The sequence below is a fragment of the Dunckerocampus dactyliophorus genome, chromosome 13 (genome assembly GCF_027744805.1).
Source record: "Dunckerocampus dactyliophorus isolate RoL2022-P2 chromosome 13, RoL_Ddac_1.1, whole genome shotgun sequence".
NCBI classification, from domain to species: domain Eukaryota; kingdom Metazoa; phylum Chordata; class Actinopteri; order Syngnathiformes; family Syngnathidae; genus Dunckerocampus; species Dunckerocampus dactyliophorus.
Window position 1 is genome coordinate 711,230 of NC_072831.1, and position 23,985 is coordinate 735,214.

Below are 23,985 nucleotides of genomic sequence, written 5' to 3' on the forward strand. Positions count from 1 at the left end.
TGGCTCTCACTGTGGTTGGTTGGAGTCCCAAAGCTTTAGAAATGGCTTTATAACCTTTTACACACCTTTTCCAAGTAGTGATGTTGGGTTTGGAACCTTGGCTGGAAGCTCCCGTGATGAACCTTGCATGTTTGTGTTGGGTCGTTCTGTACAAATGATTGTTTTTTTGTATACATGGTTTCTGCTGATGAAGCTTATGTTGAACATCCCTGGTGTGTTATGCAGCATCAGCACAGCATGCTTGTGCATGATATGGTTTTATGGCATAAGAACAGTCTGCTGTAGTGAATGGCTGCTCTTGATTGGAGCGTGCATGCTGTGTGTAATTCAGCACTCATGCGCTTGCATGAGCTCCAAATGGCAAACTACGGAGATGGGAATGGAAAATACGAGTATCTGTTGACAATCAGCTTAGACTGCATCGAGTCGTGTCAACCGTGGCTCAACTGTGACCTTGTGAACTTTATATCCAGTGTCAAATGTTGAAGAGAAATACCTTGCTCTTGGATGGCAAGACCACGTGAAACACTACACGCCTGTCTGTCATGCATTTTCACAGAGACCACATCAAGTATACAGTCAGTAGTATGTGATACACTGCGTATTTGTATTCATTATACTGAAGAACATGGAAACACTTTTTACAATTCTACTTTGACATGCAGTAAACAAGCCCAAATACACAGAAATCATGACTGAAAGGGATAAAGACAAGTTATTTCTTCAAGTCACTCGTGTTTCTCACCTCAGTACCATCACTCAGGAAAACAAACATGGCAGTTTGCGAGACAGAGGATTGGTGGTAGAATTGTTGGTAAACGGGAGGTACATCTGTAATGTGGAAGTGGTCTGGTTTCTGTAGTGCAGATGCAGTACAGACATATGGGGCGGCTGAAAGACTCAAACCTACGTACTGTATATTAGCCTCACGCTCCACTAGAGAACCAGCGACTGGACCTTGATGTGGTCCTGTCTCCAGACCCAGGTGAAAACATGACAAGGAGTTCCTCCCGGAATGGGACTTGGATAAGAAGAAACAAGTGGAAGCACTGACAGCGGATCTCGTGTTGTGAAAGCAGCTGCCCTTAAGAACTGGAACAGACTGGCTAGTTGGGGGTGCTGACATTAGATGGGGGACTGGTTTTCATCCACAATGGTCCTGACCTGGTCTCTGAGGCGTCTCTGTGTGATTCAGGTCTAAGCTGAAGCCAGCAAAGCTCTGGATGAGGACAGGCAGGAAATCCCAGTTGGTACATGCTCAGGCACCGGATTAGATCTCTGGACATAAAATTGCCTTATGTAACACTCGCTACCACAGCCACCAGCACTTGTTATGCAACACACACACACACACACACACACACACACACACACACACACACACACACACACACACACAGTAAAACAGATGAGAGGAGGACTGATGTGAATGTTTGAATAAACATAACAATGTAAGAACACCACCACTGACTGAAACATAAAGTACATTTTTAAATGTGCATACATTTGATGTTATGTTTTTAATTGTTCCATGACAGCGCCATTATTTTGACACAATTGTTGTTTTGAAATGTCTACTTCCTGGTTTGGACTCCCAGTTCCAGTTGAATACCAGTGATTTGGCCCGAGAGGGGGGTCAGAGGAGCGGATAGGGAGCAGCACGCCATCTTGTGGCCCCCGCTATGATGCAGAACAATGCATCAAGTTTAGATTTCCACGGAGTTGGCCAATAAAAACGGAATTGACTGTTAAACGCAGAAGCACAGAAATGGACGTCATGGGAATGAAATGTTGTCATCGCGAGGAGAAGGAACATTCGTGTGGGGAAGTATTTCCCTGGCGGACAGCTCAATCGTGGCATAATCTCAATACTGTGTTTCTTCTCAGCCTTACGTGATCCTTAGTCAAGACGAGGGGTGTCCAGACCAGACATCTCACCTGACTGCGTCTACGAGACGGGATTTTCACATTACTTTGAAGAAAAACATATATGACAATATATCACAGTCTGCCAATGTTATTTCTACTACGTTACACAAAGAGATGTACGGGTGACAAAAGGGCTCACTCCGTTCATGCCGTCGTTCTATGGAACAAAAGCGCCAAGTTGCTGAAAGTGACTCCTCTTCCTGCCTGCTTGGAAGTAAACAGACGCGTGCACATGGCAACCTATTGATTAACCACTTCATTCTCATTTACTGTGTGATTTAGTCATTTATTTCTAATCATCCAAGGTCCGCTGCCTACCGGTCATGTTTTTCTGAAGGAGAAGTCTTGACATGTTTTGATCTCGCAAGATCTTGTGACACCAAATCTTGTGACATTCTAGAACATCCCAATGATACCACGGAGCCACATTGACAAACAAAACTCTGAGATTTCAAGAATAAAGTCAAGATTCAAGATTCAAGAGTTTTATTGTCATATGCACAGTAAAACAGCAGTTCTACTATGCAATGAAATTCTTATTCTGTTCATTCTCCCAAGAAAAGAAAGAAAACACAAGAAAGAATAAGAACATAAGAAACATAAATACCAATAAATTAAGCAACAACAACAGAAGAGACATTAATACAAATAAATAAATAAATAAATAAAGTGCTATGAGTGTGTGTGTGTGTTGCGTGCGGCGTGTGTGGGTGCTTCGTTGAGAAGCCTGATGGCCTGTGGGTAAAAGCTGTTTGCCAGCCTTGTGGTCCTGGACTTCAAACTCCTGTAGCGTCTGCCTGACGGTAGGAGTGTGAATAATGAGTGTTGTGGATGTGTGCTGTCCTTGATGAGGTTGTGTGTTCTTCGTAGGACTCTAGTTTTATAAATGTCTTGCAGTGAGGGGAGGGCTGCCCCAACAATGTTCTGTGAGGTCTTGATCACCCGCTGGAGTGCCTTCCTATCACGTGTTGTACAGTTACCGTACCAAACAGTGATGGAGGCGGTAAGGACACTTTCCATAGTGCATCTGTAGAAGCAACTCAGGATTGTGGTGGACATGCCAAATTTCCTCAGTCTTTTCAGGAAGTACAGTCTCCTTTGGGACTTCTTCAGAATTTGTTGGGTGTTGTGAGACCAGGTGAGGTCCTCGCTGATGTGTGTGCCAAGGAACTTGAAGGTTTTCACCCTCTCCACCTCAGTCTCATCAATAAACAGGGGTCTATGCGGCTCCTTTTCCCTTGTTCTTGGGTCGATGATCATCTCTTTAGTCTTATCTGTATTGAGAAGGAGATTGTTATCACGACACCAAGCTATGAGGTCCGCCACCTCTCTTCTGTATGATGTTTCAACACCACCAGTGATCAGTCCGATGACTGTAGTGTCATCCGCAAATTTAATGATGCTGGTGTTGTTCTGGGAGGCCACGCAATCGTAGGTGAAGAGCGTGTAGAGGAGCGGACTCAGCACACACCCCTGTGGGGTCCCAGTGCTCACAATTCTTGAGCTGGATGTGCGATTGTGGACTCTGACTGACTGGGGTCTGCCTGTGAGAAAGTTAAACACCCAGTTACAGAGGGAGGGTGACAGGCCAAGTGTGAGGAGCTTATTTGTGAGTTTGTGGGGGCTGACTGTATTAAAAGCAGAGCTATAGTCTATAAATAGCATTCTGACGTATGTGTCCTGGCCCTGTAGGTGAGAAAGGGCTGTGTGGATGGCAGTGTTGACTGCATCATCCGTGGACCGGTTCTGGCGATATGCAAACTGTAGAGGGTCCACAGTTGCCGCCGGGATGCTCTTTTTGATGTGGGTCATGACTATTCTTTCAAAGCACTTCATAACAATAGGAGTGAGTGCTATAGGGGGATAGTCATTCAAGCAGGTCACGTTGCTCTTCGTAAGTCGTAAACTGATGAGAAAAAAGTAATACATTTACGACTTTATTATCCAAAATTTATGACAAAAAAACTGAAAATGAAAATAAATTCATAAATATATTTGAATAAAGTCTTAAATTGACAAGAAAAAGTCAAAGTAATGACTTTATTCTTGTAAATTTACAAGAATAAAGTTGTAAATTGACAAGAAAAAAATTGTGAATTGACAACTTTTTTCTCAAATGTATGACAAAGTCGTAAATGTACACCTTTTTTCTTGTCAATTTGCGCCTTTATTCACATAAATTTTCGACTTTATTCTCAGAAATTTACGATTTTCTTTCTTGTCAATGTACGACTTACGAGAATAAAGTTGTAAATTGACAAAAAAGGGATACATTTATGACTTTATTCTCGTAATTCATACATTTACAAGAAAAAATATCATAAATTTCCGAGAATAAAGTCGGAAATGTATGCTAATAAAGTTGTAAATTGACAAGAAAAAAAGTCATAAATCTATGACTTTATTCTCATAAATGAATGAGGAAAAAGACATAAATTGACAAGAAAAAAAGTTGTAAATTTACAAGAATAAAGTTGTAAATTGACAACAAAGTCGTAAATTTTTTAGAATAAAGTCGTCAATTGATGACATTTTTTCTTGCCAATTTACAACTTCATGAATTTGACTGTCATGTCCAATATTTGTCATGTACCCTTTCGGGAAATGAAGACTCAAGCTCGTGATCGTGTGCCGCAGCCAGCCAATCAGGTTTAAAGTGACTCAACACGAGTCTTACAAAAAACTGCAACTACATGTGTGACTTTTCCAAACATGAACATTATTTGCACTGAATTTTTTTTTACACTGAACATCTACCAACTGAACTTTTAGAAAATGAATTTTAAAACACCATATTTTAAAAACTTATTTTTTTAAACACATTTTTCATACAAAAAATTTATTCAATGATTTTTTTAGCATAGTATGATGTAAAAAAAAATCATAAAATTGAAAGTCAATAAATTGATTGAGATAAATTCAGTCTAAACAAATGTTTGGTAACAAAGAAGCTCATGAACCTTCATGGACTACGGAGCAAACACAATGGTGGGCGACGAGTAGAAGCCAATTCACACGAGGAGAAGTCATTTTTGTACTTTTTACACTTTGAGGAACCAGAAAGAAGCAAAGCAAAAAGACACATGGAGAGCAAGGAAAAGGCGTTGACAAAATATGGGAGCAACTGTCACAAACACGTTTGACATCAAAGGTGAAACGTAGGATGAGGAAGTCCATCCATCACTTGGATCACAGAGGTACGCTGGAGCCTATCCCAGCGGACTGTGGGCGAGAGGCGGGGGGGTACACCCTGGACTGGCCGCCAGCCAATCACAGAGGGTCACAAAGTGAACATCCGATCTCATCATCTACTGTATGATCACATTAGTGATGGGAAGTCCATCCAAAATAAAATTATTCATCTTTTATCTTTTTCCTTCCATTGGAAGCAATGAAAAAATCTCATCTTAAATCTTCAAGGCTGCCTGACACGATTGATCAACTTTGCTTAAATATGTGATACATTGTTTGCAGTTACCTTTTATATTGTTCAATTTTTGAAAGCAAACGGTAAACTAGCAAAAATGACATTTATAGTCGATGGCGCCATCCATGACGAGCTAGCTCTCATAGTTCAGCCTCAATTCCGGAAGTGACGCCATCGGGCTACCATCACTCGGCGGCGGATGAGACAGAGGATGTTTGCAGTGATGACAGCCAAGATTTCAGCCACGTGTTAATAGTTTTCAAGGAGAAAGAAACATTTAAAGATGAAACAGAGAATTTTTACAACATGGACATAAGTCTTTAAGACATGGAGATGAAGACTGGTCACCTTCAAAACACAGAATGGTAAGTGTAAATGACTTATCCTTCAATTATTCCTTTTAAATCGCCTTCTTAATGACCGTAAAGGGGTCTTGATGGCCTGATTTATTTCTCTTTTGGAAAAGAAAAGACACTTTCAGTGTCGCTGGGATGCTGTGAACACCCAGCAGCAGCACAACACTGAACCAAGTCCACCATCAACCTCCACAAGCGTTTGTCTACTCCGCTTCAGCTGAGAGGTGTCGCCCCGATGGCGTCGCTTCCGGAATGAGCGAATTTAAGGTTGGCTTTCAAAAATGGAAGAATGTAGAACATAATTACAAACAATATTGAAGCAAAGTTGATGACTCATGTCATCATATACAGTATACAAGTACTACCAAGTAGTAGCAGTAGTACTAGTAAGTAGTAATAGTAGTAGTACTAGTAGTAGTAGTAGTAGCATAGTAGCAGAGTGTATACAGTCAAGCATTGTGGTGCCAGAAAAGGCAACATGTGGCTACTTTGGACTGAGTGCGGTGCTCAGTGCAAACTGCTGCTGCCTTTGCTGCTTGTCCTCCGATGGAAGAATTTTCTGTTTTGCTGAAGCTTCACTCTGACGTCAAAAATATCCTGAATGGCTTTCTTGAAGCAGTGCAGGTTGTAATCGATCAGTCCTGACAGGCAGACACAAGAGTTGGACTTCAGTGTGTGTGTTTGTGAAAACACTCCAACATGTACTGTTTGTTGGCAAGCTGAACTGTGTGTTGAACCATCAACCTGTCCTGGAATTTTCTTTGTTGTCGATTGAAAAAGTACTGTTTGGAAATGGTCTTTGTTGCATTGTGTATCGGTACCTTTTCTCTCAAAGCTTTCTTTGCGTAGGAAGCAGACCATGGCAAGGAACTTGGTGACTTCCTTCAGGTACAGGACTGTTACGTTGTTCAGGTGGATGATGGCCATAGACTCCTTGTCGTAAGGTAAAGCTGGTTCTGTGTCGCTCAGGCTGATGGAAAGACACAACACACGCTTGGATGAGCTTCTGCATCCATTTGTTGCCAGCCTGATTGCTGGAAGCCAATCAGATTGTGGACTATGGCATGGCCACAATGAATGATAACACAGTAATATGGAGGTGGCAGAAATGCACATTAAGTGCACACCTTGCAATCCAACCTACCTTGGTGTTCACAGCAGGAGCAAGTGACTTGTGGCTGTTTTGTCCATGGGACTTAAACACCTGCTGGCTACTTGTTTGATGTCCAAGCAGAAGCTGTCGTAATTCTACATTTCATCAACATTACTAGTGAGCCCCACCTCTGTACCGCTGTGCAATGCACGCCTGAAAGCTGTAAAAAACCCTCCGTAATGCAACCCAGCCCCTGACCAACGTCACCAAGAAGGCAGAGCCCGCACACACTCGCCTTTCTGGGAAAATATGCATGGGTATCCAAACTGTGGCACAGTGGGCATCTTTGGTCATTGCAGAAATCAAATGAACAAAAACCAAGAAAAAGTGGACAAATAGTGTGGAGGCAGCTGTGTGTGGGATGGGCTGGTCAAACCTGTTCAAAGAAATGGTTTAACTGGTTGCCCCCCCCACCCCCCACCGACACACACACACCCGATGTGGGCACTTCTTCTTCTTTGTTTGTGCTGCAGCTGCTGTATTTCAAATCGTGGCCAGCAGTGAGCTCTGATGACAAGCCAACATAATATCTGAATATTTGGACTGGCATGACTCACCTCAGTCCACATTCTCCTGATATCTTGTCTTATTCTCCAAAATGACTCGCAGAAGGAATTCCACTTTGTGGTGAGTCTAGATGAGCCTTGGAAAGCGGAAGACGATGGACCTGTGCGCGTTCATTCTTTCTTCTTTTATCATTTAGTGTCAGTGTTTGCTTACAGCGCCACACGCAGCTGCGCCTTGTGTAGTACATTCTTTTCACCCAGTGATCCGTTCCCGTCTGGACGCAAATATTTACTAATCCGGCACAGTGTGGACACACCTTTTTTTCCAACCCGCCCAAAAAAAGATCCCAAGAATGTTCCCATGTGGACAATCCTATGGAGGATTACAGTGTGGGACTGGCAGGACAACCTCAGCAACGTAGGCACAAATAAGCACACTTTACAACATAAGAACTGGAAGACTTGCACCCGGAGAGGGGGTAGGATTCTATCAGCTCTGCTTCTTCCTGCTCCCATGTTGAAGTGTGAATTGTTGACTTGCACGTGCACTGTGATGCATTTCAATGCAACTTTGGATGCACGTTTGAAATAAACACACACAAACACACAAAATGAATTGAGAAAGAAGAAGAGTTGTTTCAAGGGCTTCGTTTGTTGGCCGAGGGATAGCCGAGCTTTCCAAGCACAGGGCATGCCAGGCTTCTTTACGACAAGCTTCTCATACTTACGTCAAGTGAAAAAACATGGAGATGTGCTGTCCAGGCTATTTGTCAAGATGGGGACATTCCCCCACTGCAACAATCGTTGGACATTCACATTGAACTAAAAATGTGATTCACACGATGTACCTCTTCCATAGCTAAGTGTGATGTTTGGGGAATATCCACCAGCTTCAGGCTGAGTTTGGCTCAGTTCAAGAGCAAGCCCGTGTAGTGACATTGCCAAGAGACACACACTCATGTCCTTCCTGTGAACCAAGCAGCCACGTTTGGAATATTACACGTACGGGCCTGATCTACCAAAGGTTTGCGTGGATAAAACACATGCATGCTTGGTAGCGTGCGCAAAGCTGACCTACAAACAAGGATTGCGTCTGTCAAATGTGTTTGTCTTCATGAGTAAGCAGAATCCACATGCAGATGATCAGAACACTAAATATTTGCAAGCAGAGACGCCCCTGCAATGTGATATCAAAGCTGAAACCTGTGTGTGGTCGGTGTTTTGGCATCTTTTTTCAGCACGGCACAGTGTTGCACACCGCCGCTCATTGTGGCAAGAAAGAAGCATGGACGCAAGCAGACGACCGAGACAGAGAACATCTGGACTGTCAGAAAATAAAATAAGAGAGACGTACGGTCTATCCAGCAACGAAGGGCGGATTTGGAGCAGCCATGCCCGATCTCCTATGGAAAACACACACACGTGATACATGAATATGCTGGATGGACCTTTTACCACTACATTCCAGCATGTCATGTGACTATTATATTGCATCACAGGATACAAGTGTAATGGTCGTCTTTAAAGCGTCACAGGGTGGCTAGGTGGTATCACGAGTGGAAAAGCATCGATGGAGCCAGGTCGGGATGTGTTGTCAAGTGGAGACATCTAAGACCACACTTTCCTTCAGCCAAGGTGGGTGGGGACAGTATAGGGATGATTCCAAGCTGAAAGCGAGCAGACGTCTTGGGAAGGAGCCATGAGAAGCTGAGGGACGGCCGCCTGAAACTTTATCGTTTTGCTTCAATCAATCACAAACTAAAATCTAAGTCGGTGAATCTGAAATTGACAGATGCTTGGTGCGTTTTGTTTTGCCAATGAAAACGCTCGGCGCTAACACAACGAGGCAAATTTTGCTGGTGGATGATTTTGCTACAAATTATTGCCGATAATCAACGTTATCGACAACGCTTATGAGAGCATTTTTTCATGAATTACATGGCATAAAATGTGTGCCGTAGAACCGTGTTGAATGGTTGCATTTCTTTTGCAATGCAGGGAGCGACGTTGTCTGTGAGCGCGCACCATTTTGTTTATATGTCCATTGTTGGGACAAAGGCTCTGCTGGTTTTTCCCCCCTGAAAAGGATGGTTGTGTTTCAGGTGCGCATACAAGTTGGTGGTGTTCCCCTGCTTCCTCGTCACTACTTTCCAATAAATGCCACATATCGGTTCGTCTGGGTTCGTGCACTGACTTTGTTCATTCTGTTTAAAACCCAAATATAGAGACCATTGCGTCTATGCCTTCATTCATGCTTTCTCACCAGGCTAATTTGGTGCTGGCTTGATGCCAGCATTCTGTATCCACTCAGAGTGAACCCTCTTGTCATCCGGCCTGTGTGGCACAGAGAGATGAGCAGATGAAACACACTCACATACAAACATGCGTCAATTTATGGAGGGTGGCATAATTATCCACTTCTTTTGTTTTTAATTGTTCGATGAATAGTTTAATGGATTATTGGGACAATCCACAACACAACATGAAATGACAAAATACAGCATTACACTGTAGCATTGTTATGATGATGCCATGTCTCTGCTGGAGATGGCATCCTCCACCTCCACCTCCATGAACTCAAATAACTTAACTTAACGTGAACTTAAATAGGGCGGTCTGCGCCTCTTCAAAATTGCACAAGCAGTCATTGGCAACACACCCCCTAAACGTATGTGCAATTTGTTAGCTTGCTCACAAAATTTAGGATCTTAGTAGAGCAGGCCACAAGTGAACCGTCATGGCCTAAAGTTTTGACAATGACACAAATATTCATTTTATGAAGTCTTGCTGCCACAGTTTTTATGCATATATTCCAGAATGTTGTGAAGAGAGAGAGACAAAGTCTATCTTCGTCATAAAAATGAACTTTCATTTCAGGTCTGCCACAAAAGAATGAGCTGCCATCATGTTAGCGAGGGTCTGCTTAGCACACAGTAGGTGAGAGCGTTGACAAGGACAAAGGCTGGAGACGACTCTGTCATCCTGACCGAGCGGCAATAAGAGACTGGAAGCTTTAAAATGGGAGGGCGGTGCTTGAAATCTTTGTTTTTCCTCTGTTAACCATGCTTCCCTGCAAGGAAACACGTGCAGTCATCATTGCTTAATGGTTGCAGGCATGAGTGCATCTGCTCTAAGACTCAGAAGACGGGGCCAAAAGCATTTCTGGTTGTTAGGGGCATCCGGACCATCAGTCCTGTGTCATGCCAACAGAAAAGCATTCATATGTGGGGTTGCTTCTCAGCCGAGGGAGTGGGATGACTCCCTATTTTGCCTAAGAACACAACCACGGATAAAGAATGCTACCTAGACAACATCCCAACCAAGAACGGTTTAGTGACAAACAATGCCTCCAAAGGCAAAAGTCACAACCAAGTGGCTTGGGGAACAACATAATGTCATCTGACAAAAACATCTAAATACTGTACACTGAAGCAGCAAGTTTTGTGAAAACTAATACTTGTGTCTAGCATGGGCCGGTTAGCGGTTTGAAAGTACATCTACAGCATGAAAGAGTCACGCTTTCAAAACCACTAAAACTGTCCGTCAGATCGTTTCAGTGTATGGAAATACTTTGTCATGTCCTGTGTTATTCCTCGCAGTTGGAACTGGGCTTCCATCTGCTGAAAACACGTGTTGCCAAAAGTCGGGAATCTTAACCGTGGCGGCACAGATAGCACTGACGTTAGCTGCCTCGCTGGCATCAAGAGGTGCCCGTGTGACAAGGCGTGTGCCCTGGTAGACTTCTGAATCCTGCAGCGTGTGGATTTAGTGTGTATTTCACATGCTATCCCACTCATGTGTAAGCACATAACACCATTTAAATACATGTTAGCGTGAATATCATAACCTAATAAGTCATAAATGTCATGGTTTAAAGATGGTAAACACAGATTGACAAGACACGTTGCAGCGTAAAACAAAAAGTCAATGACCAAATGCACTAATATACTGCAGCATTATTGACTGAAAACATTGTCCTCACGTCAAAGATTCCTTCAAAGGGATGCACATTTGGAATATTTACTCCATTTATAATATTTTCCTTGTATATGCATAAGCGGTCGTTGCAGGTGGACATGTTCATCATGTGGAAGGTCACCAAATGTGGAGACATGACTGAGATGGAGACAGGAGTGGAGGATAAGTGCTGTAAAGCCAACAATAAGCAACAACCACATTTTGCTTTGTTTTACTGTGAAAACATTTGCTGTCTTGTCTTGAGTTGCCATTTGTCATGTCCCATCATCTCATCATCTACACACTGACACGTGTTGCGTACGTACACATGAGCTGCATCTAACATTAGGTGATGTACGGATGTACCTAATGTAGTGTCCAGTGAGTGAGTCACTTCACTTACCCGTAGATGCAAGAGATGTCAACGACGACGTCAATCATGTCACAACAAAGTTCATAAGTCTGCATGTCGGCTGGACTGCTGTCTGTGGCGATGTAAATCTTACTGACCACATCTAAAAGGAAGGCCTTCTCAATACCGGAGTTCTGAACACAGAAAACATACAGGAAGAACTTCATGTTGCTTCCCTCAGCAGCCAACCAAACCCAAACACTGCAGTGCAGCTTTAAAGGCTCCCTGACATCATTCATCAACTTTGCTTAAATGTGTTATGTATTGTTTGCAATTCTGTTCTACATTGTTCCATTTCTGAAAGCAAATGGTAAACGAGCAAAAATGACATTTATAGTTGATGGCGGCAGCCACGACGAGCTAGCCCTCGCTGTTAAGTCTCATTTCCTGAAGAGACGTCATGGGAGTACTATCACTGAAGCATACGGAGGATGTTTACAGTGATTATAGCCAAGATAAGATTTGAGGCATGTGTCAATGGTTTTAGAGGAGAAAAGAAGGGAGAAACATTTGGAGATGAAACAGAGAACTTTTAGAACATGGACTTAAGCCTTTAAGACATGGAGATGAAGACTGGCGGCCTTCAAAACACAGAATGGTAAGTTTAAGTTACTCTGGAGTTGCTTATCCTTCAATAATTCTTCGGTCGAAGTCCACAAAGCACATGTAAACCGGTGGCAAACTGCCAAGTACCCTTGCAAGGGTGTAGAGCTGGTCCAGTGGTCCGCGACCAGGACGAAAACCACATTGCACCTCCTGTAGCCGAGGTTCAATTAACGGTGGTACCCTTCTCTCCTGCACCCTGTAACCTTCCCAGGGAGGCTCCTCCGGTCACCCTTCTTGAAAAGGGGGACCACCACCCCAGTCTGCCAATCCAGAGGTACTGTTCCCGACTTCCACGCAATGTTGAAGAGACGTGTCAGCCAAGACAGTCCCTTGAGTAATTCAGGGCGAAACTCGTCCACCCCCGGAGCTTTGCCACTGGGGAGCGTTTTGACTACCCCAGATACCTCAGCCACGGTGATGGAACTGTCCGCGTTCATGTCCTCAGCCTCTGCTTCCTCTATGGAAGGTATGTCAGTGGGATCAAGAAGGGCCTCAAAGTATTCCTTCCACCGTCCGACTATATCTTCAGTCGAGGTCAGCAGGCCCCCGTCCCCACTGTAAATTGTGTGGACCGGCCACTGCTTCCCCTTTCTGAGGTGCCGGACGGTTTGCCAGAAGCTCTTCGAGTCGTGCTCAGTGGCCTCACCGAGGCCTCCCATATGTGAGTTTTTGCCTCGACCACCGCTGCAGCCGTGTGCCGCTTGGCCTACCGGTACCTGTCACAGGACGTCACTTCCGGAAATGAGACTGAATAGCAAGAGCTCGTCATGGCGGCGCCATCAGGTATAAATTTACCGTTGGATTTCAAAAATGGAACAATGTAGAGCATTATTACAAACGATATATAACATATTTAAGTAAAGCTGATCAATCATGTCGGGGGGCCTTTAACATACACTCAGCAAAAACGCAACACTTTTCTTTTTGCTCCCATCTTTCACGAGCTGAACTGAAAGATGTCAAACTTTGTCCACAGAAGGCATACTTCTCCACAAACAGTGGAAATATGTTCCTCATAGTTCAATATTCATCCACCTCACGGGGGCGGCCTACCAAGAGGCTGACTTTTGCACAAGTGTGCCTGAGGCTGCCACACTGCTGTGGCAAGAGCAGAGGGGGGTGCTGACTGCAGCAACGTCCACCAGAGATGTTGACCATCAACTCAATGTTCATTTCTCTCCTATAAGCCATCTCCAAAAGCACTCCAGCGGCGATGCAAAGTTGCTGGCTGTTTATTGGCAGGACGTGGATCTCAAACATGCTCGATGGGTGACATGTGGTACGAAACCATTTTGTTGACAAACCTCTTTTTTCATGAGGGAAAACAAGACGGTGACGAGCTAAACATGACCCTTTGATGACTAGAAAGCAACGAGTCGTGTGTGGGTTTTTGATGACGAGACGAGACTGGATGAAAATGCCAGTGGGGGCTTTGTCAGACATTTCTACCTGTTGTGCCACTGATCTGAGGATGTGCTGAAAATAGAATCCATCCAAAAATTAAAAAAAACTGAGTGCAATCGTGCAAATGTGTCTGCAATCTCAAGCAGCACCTGAAGGCTCGTCACGCCGATATTCTTTCCAAGGTAGGTTGTCTTAACATAACACATCCATGTAGGCCTGTCAGGATAATCAATCAATCAATTCATCACAATATAAATAAGCATGTTGGTTCTATAGCACAATGAACGGAGTGAGTGAACCCTCCCGTCAGTCATTCACTCTCTTTGCTACGTGCAAGCTGCGCGTGTGCTACACGATGGAATACTTTCCCTGTGCCTGTCGTGTGTAAAACACCACCTGATGCCAGTTTCAGCCCGTCTGCCATCTTGCGACATGAAAAAGTTTGTGCCAAAGACACTGAAATAAACCATGCAAAACGCTGAAACGTATGTTTCAGCTCCCCAGGTATAACACCTCATTGTGCAACAAACACCTTTTGGTGCGTCCAAACTCCCACGAAACCTTCCACCTCATGAAAAGGTAAACAGCGAATTCCACACGCAACGTTGCTAACAGTCAATCGAGGAAGTGTGTTTGCAAATGAGCTGACGTCTGCATTGACACACTATGTCAACTTCACAGTAGTTCCGCCTTAGTTCTCCATTTTTAATCACTAAAGTGACACTGATTTAGAAATATTGTGACTGACTGTGTCTTGTATTTACGTTGTTTACTTACCTCCGCCAAGGAGGTTATGTTTGCACTGTCTGTTTGTGTTCAAAATAACTTGAAAGGTTCTGAATGGATTTGGATGACATTTTCAGGAATTGTTGGTAAAATGGGATATGGAAGAACTGATTACATTTTGGGGGCGATCCAGATAACCGCCTGGATTCAGGAATGTTTTTAAAGCATCCTTTAACATCGTGAGAAAGGACCATTTTCGGCATTTGTGGACATAACTCAACACAAAAAAACAGTCAGAGTACAGGACAATTTTCCAACATGTCGCACAAAATATCAAAGAGTGATCCAATTCATGAAATCATTCTAGATGCTATGATCCACAATATGAAAAAATAGGGCACCTTTGGAATTGTCCTCAGAGGAAAACAACACCGTTATGTACAGCCAAGACACCGTGGAATCACAATTTGTTGTATCTTCAAAAGCTATGGAGCTACATCCAAAAGAAATCCTCCATTGCGGAAAAATGCCATTTTTGTCCATAACTACTGAACTGCTGTTGATATCATTCTGAATCACGTTGCTCATGCTATGTTTCCGTGGTCAAGGAATCTGAATATGGAGATGAAATAAAAGTCCAACTACGGGGCTATCCACATGGGAACTGCGTTCTGGGTGACCTGAAGCTAGACCTGTGCATGATCATTCTGCAAAATGACGCGATGCTCATGGATGAACGACATCATGGACATCAGGGGCTCATGATCTTATCGCTGTGCATTCAAAACGCCATCAATAAAAGGCACCAATAAAAAGCACATACCCTGCCCATACCATAAGCCCACCCCCACCATGGACCGCTCTATCCATATGACACCCTACACACCATACCCTGCCCCCACCACAGACCTGACATCAGCGAAGCGCTCACCCACACGGCGCCATACACGCTTTCTGCCATCTGCCTTGTAGGGTGAAGACCGGGATTCATCTGTGAAGAGAACATCTGCTCAACGCGCCGGACGCCGTCAAAAGCGAGTATTTGTCCACTCACATCAGTTATGCTAGCACACTGCGGTCAGGTGGAGACCCCGATGAGGACGCCGTTTGTGGCATTGTGCGGCAATAAAAGTGCACATTCTGGAGTGGCCTTTTATTATGGCCAGCCTAAGGCACGCCTAATATCCGCACAGCCTTTTTCAGCTCATGAAAAAGCAAAAACAAAAGTGTGGATATTTTTGCTGAGTTACCATTGTTAGATGAAACATTTAAGGCAGGGGGTGTTGAAAGTGCAGCTGGGGGCCACAACTTGTTTTCCCAGTGGCCCCTCAGCATATTTGTCACATATAACACAAACGCTAACATGTTTAGTTCAAATAGATGAACATATGTTGGCCAACGCTGGATAAGTTTGAGCATCTTTATTGTATCATGGCCACATTGATTTTTGTGCATGCGGTGCCAGCCTAGAAAGCATACTCACAGATATGAAGATGTTTAGAAGGTTTTCCAGAGTAGGCAACTGAGGAATGAGCTTCTGGACGACTTTGCTGAATGCTTCAAATATGGAGTGGTCGTATATACTGGTTAAATAGAAACTGCAAGGTGACGGAAACAGAGCTGAGTCAGGATAACACAGGAGAACAACATCAAGTGTATGTCAAGACAACAAAGTTTGGACCCAAACTCAGTGGAGTAGAGCTACATTCTACGTTACAAACATGACTTACAACGTGACTTGAAAACAAGAGGTCCCTAAGTGCCATATGGGGAACATTTTGGAGTGGTTCTCATTTGACTCTCCCTGGGTATGCCATCCTTCCATCTTCTACCGCTTATCCGAGGTGGAGTCGCGGGGGCAACAGCCTCAGCAGGGAAGTCCAGACTTCCCACTCCCCAGTTACTTTGTCCAGGTCCTCCCGGTTGATTCCGAGTTGAGAGACATAGTTTCTCCAAGGCGTCCTGGGTCTTCTCTGAGGCCTCCTACCGGTCGGATGTGCCCTGAACACTTCCCGGTACGATGCGGAGAAGCAGCGGATGACGGCGCTTCTCACCTTATCTCTAAAGGAGAGCCCAGCCACCCTACGGAGAAAACAAATTTCGGCCTCTTGTACCAACCCATCTTGTCCTTTGGGTCACTACCCAAAGCGCATGGCCATAGGTGAGGGTAGGAACGTAGATGGACCAGTAAATCAAGAGCTTTGCTCAGCTCTCTCTTCACCACAACCGACTGATGCGGAGTCACTGCAGACGGCGCACCAATCCCCCTGTCCATCACTCATGGCCAAGACCCCGAGGACTGTTCCATCACCGACCCGGAGATGGCATAACAGGGTTACCTGGGTAGGGCTTCCTCGAAATGTTTTTTTTTTTTTTTTAGATTAAAGCTCATTTTATCGCATTTAAGAATCCATCCATCCATCTTCTTCCGCTTATCTGAGGTCGAATCGCGGGGGCAGCAGCCCAAGCGGGGAGGCCCGACTTCTGTCTCCCCAGCTACTTCGTCCAGCTCCTACCTGTGGATCCCAAGGCATTCCCAGGCCAGTTGGAAGACATAGTCTCTCCAACATGCCCTGGGTCTTCCCCGAGGCCTCCTACCGGTCGGACGTGACCAGGAGGCATCCTGACCAGATGCCTGAGCCACCTCATCTGGCTCCTCTCAATGAGGAGGAGGAGCGCTTCTGCTCCCAGATGACAGTGCTTTGCAGACGCCGCACCAATCTACCTGTCCATCTGGCATTCCATCCTTCCATCTCATTTGAGGATCGTAATGTTTTAATAGGGTGTCAAACGCAGCATTCCAATCCTACGGTTCTTAGTACTTAGTTATACTGAGGAGGCAGGTCCAGACAGGAATGGCTTGGCTCTTTAGTGGTGTTAAGTGACAATGGTTAGGATACAATGGAGTGGGGCCTGTGGCAGCCAACGATCGTGGTTTGACTCTTTTAGGAAGTGCCGCAGACCTCCCCCTCCGGTCACAGATCTTAACATAGATGGCTTCCCTCAGTCCTCCTTCAAACCTTGCTTCTCATCACACTAGAACTGTCCTATCTAGTCACCGAGCTTGAACTGATGAAGCCTGCTCGGATGAGAGGTCAGACGTCTTCAAAGACGACCTGATCAGTCCAGTTGGGATCGATTCAAAGCCCTGAGAAGGACTTAGGTGGTTCTGCATTAGTGATTTTGATGTCACTACAAATGATTTATTCAACACGTTGTATTCATCTTTGGGTGTAGTTTTTAGGAACCCTTTACAATTCAGTCTCAATGACTTTCTGGATTTTAGTTGAAACATTAAATTCACTTAGACTGCTTGTTACTTTTTTGGAAAAACACATTTAGGCAAAGATTTGTACTTCTTCTAAATGTAGTCACTCAAAGGTGCATGCGTTAATGTTCACCTCAGATGTATTTGCTCCAGTCCTGAATCTGCGATGTCGTTGTTGGAGCGTTTGTGAATATCCCTCTGCTTCTCAATCTTATGCTCGTCCGTCAGGCCGTCCACTTTATGAATGAAGACCTCAAAGTTAATGTCTGGATTGACTTTGTATGCCCGTGTCACTGTGAGATGCAGCCTGCACAGCGCCTCCACATAATCATCCTGCAAAGAGGGAGGAAAAGAAAGACCAATGGATTCGTACCGCACCATTTTCTAGTCTCATTTGGGTTTTAACCACATTGGAAAATTGTTACGGGATGTGTAAAGCTGTAGTATTCAAGTATACCATTTCGGTTCAAGCCATCTGTTAAAAATGTGCACATTCTGGACAGAAAAGACAGATGGCTTGGAAGAGGAGCGAGGGAGGCCATCTACCTTAAGATCTGAGAACAGAGGGGGAGGTCTGCGGCACCACCTTTCTCCCACATACAGTACCGTGCTGTCCTTTTACCTGCTCCGAAAAGATTCAATTATTGTGCCTCTAAGAAATAAACAAGGCACAGCCACCTTGGTTTCAGTCGTGTCCGTGATCATCTTACAAATGCAAAGAAAGAGAAAAAAAGTATTTTTAGCGCATGAGTGGGAAAGCGGTATCCAACTGATAACATAGCTCGTTAGTCGCGTCAACGAGTGCAGCTTGTACGGCTGAGATGTCATCCCGCGCCAAAACGTTGCTCTACTTTGATTGACTTTGTATGGACTTACTTCAGGAGCAAAACTGAGAATGAAAGGGTTGAAAAATGCAATTGCACGTGTGATCCTTTTTGTTTTTTCTCCTGGCACAATCTATTTGTAGGCGCATATGCGAGTGAAATGCTGGCACGGTACAGACGCTTCTTCCTTTGAGCCATCAGCCTTTCCCTGATCGTCAGTTTCCCTTCATGTTGGGACTGGATGGGTGCAGTCACGTGACTACACATGCTGCGCCTCGCCTTAAAGGGGAATGAACATACTGTAGCATCCCAGCATACAGACACAAAAAAGACTTGAAACTACCTTGACACTTGAATGAATTTGGTCAGCGGTACACAATTTGGCACGTGTGAACTGGGCAGTGCGTATGAAAGCGTGACGTGCGGTCGTGTGACTTGTGTGCCAGGGGCGTAACCAAACACAAACTAGTCTTCACATGCGTACCATGTAAATAACACACATTGGCACAGCGTCAAAGCGGTGCTTGGTGAATATGGGCCCTGATGCTCGGTCAATTTTCAGGGCAAAAAAGTGTTGAGTTGTTATGTTGCGGTCTCTGTCTTTTCACCCGACCTGTTTGTGTCAACGTCCATCTCTTGTGTACATGTGTGCAGCATGACGGAAAAACTTCTCAACTGTCAGCTGACCTGCGAGTCGATAACAAAGATCAGCGCTCCAGTGCCTCTGAAGATCATTTCATAGTCAAAGGTGGGGTCAAAGAAATCAATCTGACCAGGGAAGTCCCAGATCTGGAAGCTGACGAAGGAACTGCTGGAGACGTCCTCCCTGCAGATCTTGTTGGTGCTCTCCAGGAACAGCGTTTCATTTGGAGACATTTTATGGAAAACCACCTTCTGAATGGAGGACTTGCCACTCCTTCGCAGACCCATCAGCAGGATGCGAGGTTTGACCTCTCCAGGCGGGGAGCCACTGAAGCCCATGACTAAACAACATTTAAAAAAATGGCAATCATGTGAGGAAGTACAGATAACTAAGAAATAAGGGTGTGATTATGATTCAGTAATTATTAGCTTGTCCGTGCATACAAATGTTTTCAGTTCCAGTTTTCCAGCAGTTACAGAACTGACCTTTCTGTAGCGCAGTTAGCGCTGTGTGTCATTCAGCTACGCTAACACCAGAGAAGAGTCAAGAGTAACAATAATAATAATAAAAATAATAATAATCATAATCATAATAATAATAATATCAATCTGCTTTGGCTGCGGGACCTGCGGGAACTTGTTCAACACAAACTTATTTTTAAGACGTATTTATACGTTTGTAATCATCGCAACCGCCCGATCCCAACAACGCATTTATTAGGGATGTCCGATATTGGATTCTTGATGCCAATTGTGTTCAACTCTCAATTTCCGATTCCGATATCATTGCCGATGCCGATATGTGTAACATTAGATATCTCCTGTCGTGGAATTAAGATTAAGGCAAACCATTGAGCAGTCAATCTCAACATGCTAACCTGGCTAACGCTTGAAGACCAGATACTAATGGATACGGCATCAGCAATTAGCTTCTCCACGTGGCTGTATACAATATTGTACAAAATCGTAAAACATCTGAGAAACGCTCGCAATTAGGTATGGCAAAGCGTGGCTCGGGGAACTCCACATTTGGTGAATCCGGCATCTTTCATGACAGAAAAGGGCTGGTTATCCAGTGCGACACACCGTATCTTCGCCCTGGGAAGTGGAAGTAGGAAGGAGGAAGTCTTGGTTCCGCGTCACATCACCAACGCTTTGCAGTCATTGCAAATCGCAAGTTTACTATCCGAAGGAGACACCGTAGCCGTAGCGGTAGTCAGGAGCGAGCAAGCACCCGCTACCTTAGTGAGGATAAGTGGCATAGAAAAAGGATTGATGGAAGGAGCGAGCTAGCGAGCAAGCTAGCCACCAGCCACACAGATGTTTACAAGCTTGAGACGCATTTGTGGGAGCCCATAGGCCTATATACACTATAGTGTTCCCTCGTTTATCGGGGGGATAGGTTCCCAAAATAGCCCACGATAAGTGAAATCTGTGAAGTAGCCAACTATATTTTTGTACAATGATTGTATACTGTATGTTTTAAGGCTGTAGCCCCCTCACTGTACATTTATATGCACATATGCACTCTTCTCAGACAGGCATTAATATTTCATCACATTTCTCTCTTGTTTAAACACGCTCAAAGTTCACATTTGGTTTGATTGGAAACAAGAAATTAAGCGACTCGCCCCTCTGATCGTGGCTTGTCCCGGCGGCTTTAGGCTGGAGCGTTTTTGTTGTCCTTGTTAAAACATTCCTCGTCCTCCATGCACCGAAGATTCATTTAGAGTATTCCAGGCGCCCTACAGCTGCGTAACTTCTGCCTTCATTCAGCATGTATGATCACACAACAGTTGTGGCTCTACTCATGCTGAGATGAAGTGGACATGTCTTCAACTCTTACGTATGCAACACCCTCTACTGGTAGCAGTAGTAACTACAATAACAGACAACATGTGACAGAGCACCGATAGGTCGCGCTAATACACCACAAGGATGCAGGACACCATGCGCTTTCACGTGCTGTTAAAAAAAGATGCAGAAGCCCTGGATGATGAACCGCGATGTAGCGAGGGAACCCTGTATATAACAACATTGACCGATACTATATTTTATGCCAATATCAGGCCTCAGGACATCCCTAGTATTTAGATATCTTTTATGGTTTTTGCGTGAGAGCTCGGCAGGGATCGTGTGAATGGAAGAATCACACATGACGGGAAGGAGGAAGTGAGAGAGCGTGCAGAAAGGTTACACGTTGTAGAGAAATTTTAAAGCACACACACGCATACACACACGCTCGCAAGCGTGCACACACACAGTTCACTTCCAACACTGTAAAAAGCTGATGTGGTCATCTTTGTAAATAAATTCTTATTGGGATGTAAAACAAGCCTGTTTTGTGTTGTTCACGTTGGTATTGTTGTTTAGCTATTTCAGCTGTCACAACAGCAAACAAATATTTGTGTCAAAGTTATGTTTGAAATTTATCTTTTCACAAAAAGATGGTTTTCTCCCTTTTCTAGTCTGGAACTAATATTTTCCTGATGTTCTACTGCTGATTACTAAAGAACGGAAAAAGCACGGTATAGGTCTAGAGGGCTCTAATCATGTTAAAAAGTGTATTTAGAAAGTGGTGAACAGGTTTTCTGTGTCTTATTTTCTCTTATTATGTCTACTATATTGGGTAATAGGAGTTTAAAGGTGACTATAGAGGTGTTATTTCACGTCTAGAGGGCTCTAATCGTGTTAAAAAATGTATTTAGAAGGTGGTAAACAGGTTTTCTATGTCTTATTTTATCTTATTATGTCTACTATATTGGGTAATAGGAGTGTAAAGGTGACTTTAGGGGTGTTATTTAATGTCTAGAGGGCTCTAATCATGTTAAAAAGTGTATTTAGAAGGTGGTAAACAGGTTTTCTATGTCTTATTTTCTCTTATGTCTACTATATTGGGTAATAGGAGTGTAAAGGTGACTATAGGGGTGTTATTTCATGTCTAGAGGGCTCTAATCATGTTAAAAAGTGTATTTAGAAGGTGGTACACAGGTTTTCTGTGTCTCATTTTCTCTTCTGATGTCTGCTATATTGTGTAATAGGAGTGTAACAGTGACTATAGGGGTGTTATTTCATGTCTAGAGGGCTCTAATCATGTTAAAAAGTGTATTTAGAAGGCGGTAAACAGGTTTTCTGTGTCTCATTTTCTCTTCTGATGTCTGCTATATTGGGTAATAGGAGTGTAACAGTGACTATTGGGGTGTTATTTCATGTCTAGAGGGCTCTAATCATGTTAAAAAGTGTATTTAGAAGGCGGTAAACAGGTTTTCTGTGTCTCATTTTCTCTTCTGATGTCTGCTATATTGGGTAATAGGAGTGTAACAGTGACTATAGGGGTGTTATTTCATGTCTAGAGGGCTCTAATCATGTTAAAAAGTGTATTTAGAAGGCGGTAAACAGGTTTTCTGTGTCTCATTTTCTCTTCTGATGTCTACTATATTGGGTCATCGGAGTGTAACAGTGACTATAGGGGTGTTATTTCATGTCTAGAGGGCTCAAAGTCTTTTTAGCAGGTCCTCTGGACTCCGTGGAGGAAGTGGGGGAGAGAAGGATGTTGGCTAAGCTGACATCCATCATGGACAACACCTCTCAGCCGCTACATGACACTGTTGTTTCCCTGAGCAGCTCCTTCAGCAGCAGACTGTTACACCCACGGTGTAAGAAGGAGAGGTTCCGCAGGTCCTTCATACCGACCGCTGTCAGGCTCTACAACACCTGCACCACCTGAACCATGTTGTAGACACTATGCTTTCTTTACACTGTTCTCTTTACTTGTCTTGCTTGCTTGCTGCTGTAACAAGTAAATTTCCCCGCTGTGGGATAAATAAAGTACATACAAATACAAATACAAAATATCTGCCTAGATTATAACTACTCTGACTACCAAAACATCCCATTTATAAATAAGGAATCCTACTTGGTGGAAATTCACTTAGCATGGTCAGGTCTGGAAGCAATGACCTGCCATAAATGGGGGATGAGTGTACATGTGTCCATCGTGTTCTGTTATCATGTTTAAAGTGACGTTTTTTCTTTTCAACATGAATGACGTTTTTAGAAAACAACACAAACTTTATTAGAATAAAGAACTTTGAAAGCGTGGTATTTTTACCTAAGGTTATCATGCCGCCCGAATCTCATCCTGCCTATGCTTAAAATAGGTCGGATAGAACTTCATTTTCTCCACTACATGTACAGTACCTGTATGTGTGTATATATACTAGATTGGCTGTGAGAACAGTCCACCCAGCTCACACTCGCACTGAACATACCAGTAGTACTTTTTAGTGTGTACGGGTACTCTGAAGGAGTCAAGTCATCATAACAGAAGTACTTTTTAGTGGGTATGGTACTTTGAAGTACTCGTGAAGTCCTGGTAACCAAGTGAGAGGAGAAAGTGAAGCCGACTAGAAAGGGCGCTACCTCCGTCCTCGGCGTTCAGGTCGTCTTCGTCGTCGAAATATCCCAAAAGTGACTCATCCGTGTCCTCCACGTTCATGGTACAAGTCTCCTTGATTGTCTCCTTGTTTGGCTCCTTGTCCGTTGCCGTCTAACTTGAACTCGTTTGTCACCTGATACGGCAACAGCGTCTTTTACTGGCGAGAGGTGGTACTGCAGGTTGCCGTTGAGATGATTTAAGACCCGTGCTGACCCCTTCACACTCAATCAATCCAAACATCTCATATGAATAGGAATGTGTTTGCTGTTTGTTGATGCTATTGTTCATGCTACATCTACTTTTGCTTCTTTTTGTAGGATATATGAGATGTTTGGAA

The 23,985-nt window shown here is 44.0% G+C and overlaps 1 protein-coding gene across 4 annotated transcripts; it reads right to left on the reverse strand.

Annotated features, from left to right (window-relative positions):
* Positions 1-1,431: 1,431 nt before the first annotated feature.
* rragd (ras-related GTP binding D) lies at positions 1,432-23,724 on the reverse strand. Of its 4 annotated transcripts, none has more exons than XM_054796460.1 (7): positions 23,633-23,724; positions 19,256-19,551; positions 17,878-18,077; positions 15,960-16,074; positions 11,732-11,874; positions 6,534-6,682; positions 4,342-6,353 (listed from the first exon to the last, which is right to left on the reverse strand). In XM_054796460.1, exons 1-7 carry the CDS (start codon positions 23,706-23,708, stop codon positions 6,220-6,222), a joined length of 1,113 nt encoding a protein of 370 aa, XP_054652435.1. In that variant the 5' UTR covers positions 23,709-23,724; the 3' UTR covers positions 4,342-6,219. The 4 variants fall into 4 exon arrangements, 3 of the variants coding, with proteins under 3 accessions (XP_054652437.1, XP_054652435.1, XP_054652436.1); XR_008573416.1 differs by lacking the exon at positions 4,342-6,353 and adding an exon at positions 8,726-11,487 and having other exon boundaries at positions 6,559-6,682; XM_054796462.1 differs by lacking the exons at positions 4,342-6,353; positions 6,534-6,682 and adding an exon at positions 1,432-1,948.
* Between the last annotated feature and the right edge of the window lie 261 nt (positions 23,725-23,985).

What these genes read in the sequence shown, in the direction of transcription:
- rragd (XM_054796460.1), bottom strand. Translation starts at nt 23,708, where the DNA reads ATGAACGTGGAGGACACGGATGAGTCACTTTTGGGATATTTCGACGAC. An exon ending in TCTTTGTTATCGACTCGCAG is followed by an intron (nt 18,078 to 19,255) that starts GTCAGCTGACAG and finishes CCCTCTTTGCAG; the next exon opens with GATGATTATGTGGAGGCGCT. An exon ending in GACATCTCTTGCATCTACGG is followed by an intron (nt 6,683 to 11,731) that starts GTAAGTGAAGTG and finishes TCTTTCCATCAG; the next exon opens with CCTGAGCGACACAGAACCAG.